The sequence below is a fragment of the Amblyomma americanum genome, chromosome 2 (genome assembly GCF_052857255.1).
Source record: "Amblyomma americanum isolate KBUSLIRL-KWMA chromosome 2, ASM5285725v1, whole genome shotgun sequence".
Lineage (NCBI taxonomy): Eukaryota > Metazoa > Arthropoda > Arachnida > Ixodida > Ixodidae > Amblyomma > Amblyomma americanum.
In genome coordinates, this window is record NC_135498.1 from 200,194,942 (window position 1) to 200,202,590 (window position 7,649).

General features: G+C 51.5%; 1 protein-coding gene across 1 annotated transcript in view; it reads left to right on the forward strand.

The window, feature by feature from the left end:
- The window catches only part of LOC144120329 (uncharacterized), a 42,503-nt gene extending 38,034 nt beyond the window's left edge, over nt 1-4,469 (forward strand). Inside the window, exon 4 of the mRNA XM_077652705.1 lies at nt 4,095-4,469. Within this exon, the coding sequence (XP_077508831.1) occupies nt 4,095-4,253 (159 nt within the window). The 3' untranslated portion in view covers nt 4,254-4,469. The remainder of the gene's footprint in view (nt 1-4,094) is intronic.
- Nucleotides 4,470-7,649: the final 3,180 nt, after the last annotated feature.

The window sequence follows — 7,649 nt, forward strand, 5'->3', positions numbered from 1 at the left end:
TTTACTGGGATTGCGGCAGAAACCAGTCGGTCACAACGTGTCGTCGTTGAGGTCGTGAGGTCGAGTAGTCGTCGGTCGGATCGTAGCCGCAGATCGTCGGGAGGAGGCTCTTCACATGGTTCAATAGCGGCGGCCCTACCCCCGGAGGACGCCGTCTTCAGTTTTCTCGGTGTGAGGACGTGCCTCTGAACTAGCCAGAAGAAGACGGGCGGCTTGGCGAAGAAAATTCATCTTGTGGATGGCGGCCGGTACTGGCGTCGCTGCGAGGTCGTTAGCTGCACGTTATCGGACAGGTATTGCTCGATATCCCGCAGCCGTTCTCCGTAGCACGGTCGAGGTGCGTTAGGTGAAAACCCCCTTAAGCCTATTCGGCTGTAGGGGCAGTGGAGGAGGATGTGGCCTGGTTCCCGGCAGTGGTAGCATAGCGCTCTATTGTTTGGAGTAGGCCAAACGTGCGCTTTGCTCATGGTGGAGCAGGACTCCTGCGGTTCGGCGGGTACAGCTGCAATTGGGTACCGCAGTGAAGGCACATGATCAACGGGGAAAAAGGCTTGCATCACTGGCCCAGGACAGCTTTGTAGTGATTCACTGAATGTCATCACAAAAGGGTGGCGGCTGCGGAGCTGGTGGCGACTGAACAACTCGCCGGACTTCATCTCGGACCACGTCCGGTATGGCAGCTACGCTGGCATGTGGAGCTTCGAAGCGAAGTTTCTCGAGTTATTCGCGCAGCAGGCTCCTCACAAGCTCTCGAAGCTCCTCAGTGGGTAGCGACGTGGGCGTGCAGTGGTGAGCGGCTGCTATACTATCTTGACGGCCGTAGTGCGCGCGCCGTTCTTGCAGAGAACGCTCCATGCTTGTTGCCTCCTTGACAAAGTCGGCCACCGTTTTTGGCAGGTCACGTACCAGTTCGGCAAACAATTGCTCTTTTATGTCGCGCATTAGGTGGCGTACCTTCTTGGCCTCGGGCATAACAGGGTCGGCGCGATTGAAGAGCCGCATCATGTTCTCGATGAACATGGCGACTCTGTCGTTCAGCTGCTGCGACCTCGATTGCTAAGCGATTTCAGCCTTCTCCTTTCTTTCGCTGGTGTTGAACGCGGCTAAGAGCTCTCGGCGAAAAACCTCCCAGTTAGTGAAGGAAGCTTCGTGGTTCTCATACCATGTCTTGGCAGAGTCCTGTAGTGCGAAGTCGACGTTCCGTAATTTGCACTCGCCGTCGCACTCGTTGAAGCCCGCCACATGGTCAAAGCTCGCCAACCAGTCTTCTACGCCCTCAAACCTCTCACCGTGGAATGATGGGGGCGACCGAGTTGTGTGAAGGACGAACGGCGGGGCATTCCCGGAACGCTGACTTATCTGGCTAGACGTAGTGTACGTCATGACCCTTACCAACGTTGACAGTTGGCCGAACTCTGGTTGTAGGCCTCACAGGCGTCGGCTCGCCTTGTGGACCGGTGTTGTAGCCAAGCGTTGAGAACTGACGTAAAGGATGTACTCGCGGTCAGGGTTCATGGGCTGTCACCCAGCACCTCCACCAAATATGCCAACGAGAAATGGTTGATGTATGCAGGGCTGGTTTACTTGGTTTACTTATACGCGCAAGACACTGGTGGGACGCGCAAGGCAGCAGGCAGCTCGAGAGATGAAGACGAAAAAACATCTAGCCACGAGATGGCTCAAGGCTTGCCGACTGCCAGGTAATGCAGTTTAGCCGCGTTACGCCGCCGCGTTACGCCGCCACTTTTCTCTCACCGATAACCCTGTTAGGTGGAGCTGCGAACCTCGCGGCAATAAGCCCCTCTTAGCTTTTCGCTACGGCCACTTAAATTTGTAAAGCGTGGAATCAGTGCGCTTTGTTTTAGAAACGCCTTAACAAAATCGTGCCACGACTGCATGACCCGCAGCTTCCACAAAGAAGTCAACCAGTTATCCGCCGCTGATTACCCATTTCCTGTTCAGGTTTCGGTAGCAGAACCTTAACGCTAGTGAGCATGTCGCACAGAAGTCTAGCGATAAGAAAAAGGTTGGGATGCTTCCTTACGTATACAGTGTCTTTGAGAACTTGAAAAACATCGCACAGAAAGCAGACGTGACAGTTGTGTTTACGGCCCCTCATAAGGTCAACAAGCTTTGCAAGGTGACAAAGCCCTACCCCTCAGTCAAACAAACATGTGGCATCAAGGACCAAACTGCGTACGTGAACTGCATTGATTTTGTCGTTTACTGTACCCCCTATATTGTGGCAAAAAGTAAGTTGAACAAACAGGCTGTTGGCTACGCCAGCGCAACAATAATGACCGGCTACGCCAGCACAGCAATAATGTTAGAAATTCGTCCGGAAGCAACCTGGCCATTCCCTTCAGTAAGTGCCGGAACTCTGCTTAATGAAGCAGAGTTAAATAAGTGTCATATTATCCGACGTAGTCATGATCAACTTGCCGGTGAGATGATCGAAACAACGCAAATAGTATCACTGGGAAGCACTTGTGTCAGTGCTCCTTCCATTTCATTGTCAAAAAAGAACTGGCGTTCCTCAGTGTATGAACGTAATCTTGCACATGTTTTCTGGTTTCTGTCGATCTCGGCAGCTGCACTTTTTATCGCGCACGTACAGTCTCCTGCCGTGTCATAGTAGCCTTTGACCACTGTATAAAACCCTTACGGTATCATGAAATAAATAGTTGGAAGTAGCGCTCGTTCATGTCTCTTCCTTCTTTGTCCGTGTATGGTTTACGGGGTTTAATGTCTCAAAGTTACTCAGGCTATTAGACACCGTAGTGAAGGGCTCCGGAAAGTTCGACCACCTGGGGTTCTTTAACGTGCACTGACATCGCACAGCACACGGGCCTCTAGAATTTCGCCTCCATCGAAATTCGACCGCCGCGGCCGGGATCGAACCCGCGTCTTTCGGGCCAGCAGCTGAGCGCCATAACCACTCCGCCACCACGGCGGCCCCTTCTTTTTCCCAGTTGTTTTAGCGCTTTCGAAAAATTACAAACGTGCACCAACTAGCCCGTTCCGCCACAATTCTGACATATTAGGAAAAGCAGCGCAAACGCTGTACATGGTATTCATAAGTCTGGATAATATGTTATGCTGGTTAGAGTTGGTGAGGTTCTGCTCGGGAGTGCATGGTTTCTGACTTGGGGGGGGGGGGGGGGGGGGCAAACAAACCTGCTCTCCTGAGCAAGAAAATGCAAACTGCGTTAGCTCTGCTTTGGGAATCATTCAAGCAGCAACTCCAAGGTCAAACTCGAAAGGCGCGCGCGAGTTGCCGCACTCATGTAGTGTTGCTGAGATAAGAAAACTGCAACACGTTATCTCTGCGCAAGAGAGACCGCATACGCAGCGAGACGCGACTTGATAGGCTCGTCAAAAACGCGCCCTTTCCTTGTCGGTCACACGAAGACAAGTCAAATCAAACTGTTTCATCTATCGTCAGCAGCAAACATTGTGTCGGCGGCCAACGCTTCGCGGCGCTGGCGTCAGTTCGAGCCACGCTGTCGAGCGTTCGCGTTAAGCGTGCAGACGGCGATACAAAAAAAAAAAAATCCGAAATCTCCGGCGTCTCTCTAATGGCCGATTCTCTCCGTTGGTTTCACTGTTACAACTGCAATTTTAAAACATATCTGCGCTGGCCTCTGACAAGGAGAACGCTCAAAAGGCGACCGTACCCACTAGACAAAAACGTCGATTCTAAAAGTGGATGCTTTTCAACGGCGGCAAACATTTCTTTTTCACGTGCCAGGCATTGCTGCCACAGCGGGGGCCCGTGGCCTTGTATAGCTGTCAAACGACAGCTTTTACTCCGGACCCCCGCCATCATTTGTACCATGATAGAAAATGAATTGAATTCTACTGCTGCCCACTGTGACCACAACGGCACAACTTCGTTCCGTCTAAAGGACGCCGCGTACGGCATAGCATGTCATAGCAGACTAGCAACCTTTGCAGGTGGGTGGCCGCCCTCGAGAATTCACTTTGCGAGGTCGCGGGATTTCAGCCGCCATAGTGCAACATTTCGAAAGCGGTATGGTGGAGGACCTGCGTTCGCCGGCATCTCTCGCAGTGTTCGCGATGCTTGCTCGCAGGTGGCGCTTGGTCTGGCGCTGAAGGCCGTGCTGGTGGTGACCGTGGTGTTGTCCACCAACACCGTGGGGCGCTTCATATTTCGCGCAGAAGGAGCGCACGAGGTGGTTCTGCCTCCTGTAAACAGCACGCCGAACGCGAGCTTCACCATGCTGGAGTGACGCGGCTGGCTAACAGCATGGCGCCCAAGTCGTCGCTGGTGTGTCCTCAGCACCACACGCGCGGCGCAAACCAGCGCAGTTTGATACCCAGCCGCACTGCACCTATTTGCGCATGCGCAAACTGTTAAACCGTGCAACCATTATCCTGAAACTCCTTCTCGTCATCCCGATTTTGATCTATCGGCTTTATTGCTGAAGCGTGTGATTTATTGCGCCGACTCGTCGCAAGAAAAGTGATCTGAAAACCGCGTCTTAAATGTCAAATGCAGCTCTCACCATTAAAGAAATACCAACGATTTTCTCAAGTGCCAGAGGGAATCTTTTTTCCTCTTCTTTGTTTCCTTTTCAGACGCTTTTTTGAGATTATGTCAGAAACTTCGCAAAACACCCGTTCGACTCCAGCTTAAAGGCTTAGAATGAACGGTGGACGTCGCCAGTCAATCTTCTTGTTCTCTACGCTAAGGAGAATAACTGAACAGGCACACACTTCTAGTTTCCCCGACTTCTAGCCGCCTTTCTTTCACTGCTATATTTTTTTTTTCGTATTCATGAACGCTACTTCGAGATATTTTCAAGCACTCCTGAACTTCCCTACACTTTCTTTGTCTACTGGCGGGTCAGATTTTATAACCTTAAATCGGTTCCGCTAGCGTTCGCTGGACGATTTAAAAGAGCTGTAATTTAATTCTTTTAAAGAAATCTCGTTCGCACAGGTCACAATACTAACACACTTGAAAAACTTAGGAATTCTCAAAGTGTGAAAACCGGCATCTTCTAACTTGTGCACTGGCACTCGGACATTCTGCGGCGTCTACTGGGAGTTCCTCAGACCGTGAACTAACGCGCACAGACGAGGACGAGAAGAGAGAGCACAAACGCTGAGTCATCATTAAAGAAATACCTATGATTTTCTCAAGTGCCATAGGACATATTTTTTTCTCTTCTTTGCTTCTTTATATTCTATTGACTCTGATGCATGCATATTTGTACACTCTTTATTCAACTGTGATGACCCCCATAATGCGCAGGTCCACACGGGACGGAGAGGCAAAGAGACACCGTATGACTCAGTTTAAACAAACAGGTATATTCAATAATTACACATGATTAAGATTATACATCAGAGGCTGGGGCGTCCGAGCTTACGTGCCGACGACTTCATGGGGGCGATGGAGTGGCTCCGGAGTTGGGCTCGAGCGGTTGCTGGCAGAAGCTGCACGCCGTCGGGCTTCGGCGCTGAAGGCCCTCTTGGCGAACGATGTCGTCCTGAGCGTGTATGCAGTAGAATTTCAATAGTCGTCCGTTTCTTCGAGGATGGTTCACAAACCCTTCCTCTAGTGTCGTTCGGCTTGGAAGATGAACAGGACGCGAGCTTGTAGATGATGACAGCAGAGCATAATTTTACAACATACATAAACAGAGAGTTAAACTGGAAAAAGCAGAACTGAATTTACAAAAGAACAAACTTTGCACTACTTTACTCATCGACCGGGCAGGTTAGTGCCTAAGTAGCATCACATTACATGCTAAGCATGGAGCCCCAGCTCAGACTGGACTGCATTCGTTTACATGCGCTTTTAAGCACTTGATTAACAAAGGACTAAGGGCGGTCATTTTCAGTGACCCGCCCAAAGCATCAATTCTCCAATCAAAAATAACATTCGAGATGGGGACAACCCCTTGGGTTGGGCTTAGCCTCGAACCCAGAGTCTTGTTAACAACACAAACTAAATAAACAAAAACGCCACAACTCTCTCTCAAGTGAGAGTATCCACAGGCTCTCCCTTCGGAGCTAATCCTTGCCCCATGCATGCATACCGCCACCCACCATCGGTCCGCGTCGCCCGTCAGCAACAGAGGAGGGGGCGAAAGGGCCCACGATGCTGCCGGGCTACCGACGGCGGGACACAGCTAATAAGCAAGAAGGGGTTCGTCTGTCGCTCCGGGAAACCAGATTAAGGGTCGCCCCTGTCTTCCCACATTCTTGGCGAGTCTTGCCTGTCCGCCATGACAGGTGTCCGTCACGGCCCTCCTGGGAATGCGCTTTTGTTCACGAGGCAAGGCGGGAAGCTGTGGGTGCCTTCCCGGCGATAGCCCACGACAAAGGGGGGGGGGGAGGGGGTCCGTGCGTCAAGCGACAATTTTCGTTCCCCGTATGTACTCGGGGGCTCTCGGTTTCCGCGTGTGCCGGCGTCCTGCTTTCTGCAAAGGTATGCAGCTGGAAAAGAGGGGCGGCCTTAAGCCCCAACTCGATGCACACACAAGGAATGTACCTCGTAGCACACAAGGAATGTCACACTCGCTCACCCTCCAGAAGAAAGTTCTCCGAACATTTGAGTCCCTGCAGCTCCCCTTGTCTTTCTGAATCGCCTCGCACAGTGCGTCCGACAAAACACTTTTCGCTGCACTCAACACCACTGCACAACACCATATGCCTCCGCTGTCATAACTGGCGTCTCCAGGGGCAGCACTGATCTTCTTTTACAGATAAACATGAAACTCAGCACCCAAGCCTCTCCTTTCTAGTCCAAACTGGACGAAATAAATTTACCACAGTTACAAAGGAGCTCCCACTTCTAGCACGATCACGGCACAGACAAAAATATAGATAACGAAAGGAAGTAGGGCAGGTTCTGCATGCGCTCCGCATGCTCTCCTGTGAAGGTGTTACTTAATGACAGAAAGGTTTAACTACTAACTCCGATAACTTAACACATACGCATATAGCAATGTTATGAGCTGCGGCAATACACAATTCTGACCAGTTCACAACTCCGCTCTGTTTACGCCATTAGTCCGACTTAGCTTTCCGATTTCGCAGCGGATATCGGCCTTCATGAGTCATACTAAGTAAGTCTGTGACCCTTTGTCTGCTTTGGGACTCGCGAGGGCTCGTGGCAGGAGCCTCTCCTGGCGTTATCTGCGCGGCAACCTCGCGCGCTTCTTCTTGTAGCAATGCATGAAGTAAATCCGGTGGCATTCCGGCCGTCACCTCTGGCGCCTGCCGAACAAATGCAGGAGAGGGCGTTTCTTGCGAACTATCTGCGCGCTCCGCTTCACTTCTGTCCCCATCAAAATCCACGCTTTCCCTTTCCTCATTTCGTGAATACTGAACCGGTGCCGACTTGAGGCGATTTGCGTGTATCCTTATCAAGCGCCGGTTCACGTCTCGGACTCTGAAGTTTACCGGAGAAAGCTTCTCGACAACCTCGCACGGTCCTCTCCACTTCGTCTGGAACTTACGAGCTAGCCCAATCTGCCTTTGGCAGTTTTCAATGTACACGCTGTCCCCCACATCAAACGGTGCGTCTCTAGCACTGCGATCGTGCACCTCCTTCCTGCGCTTCGCCGCTTTCTTTAAGGCCTCCTTTGCGATGTCCCTCGCCACTTGCAAGC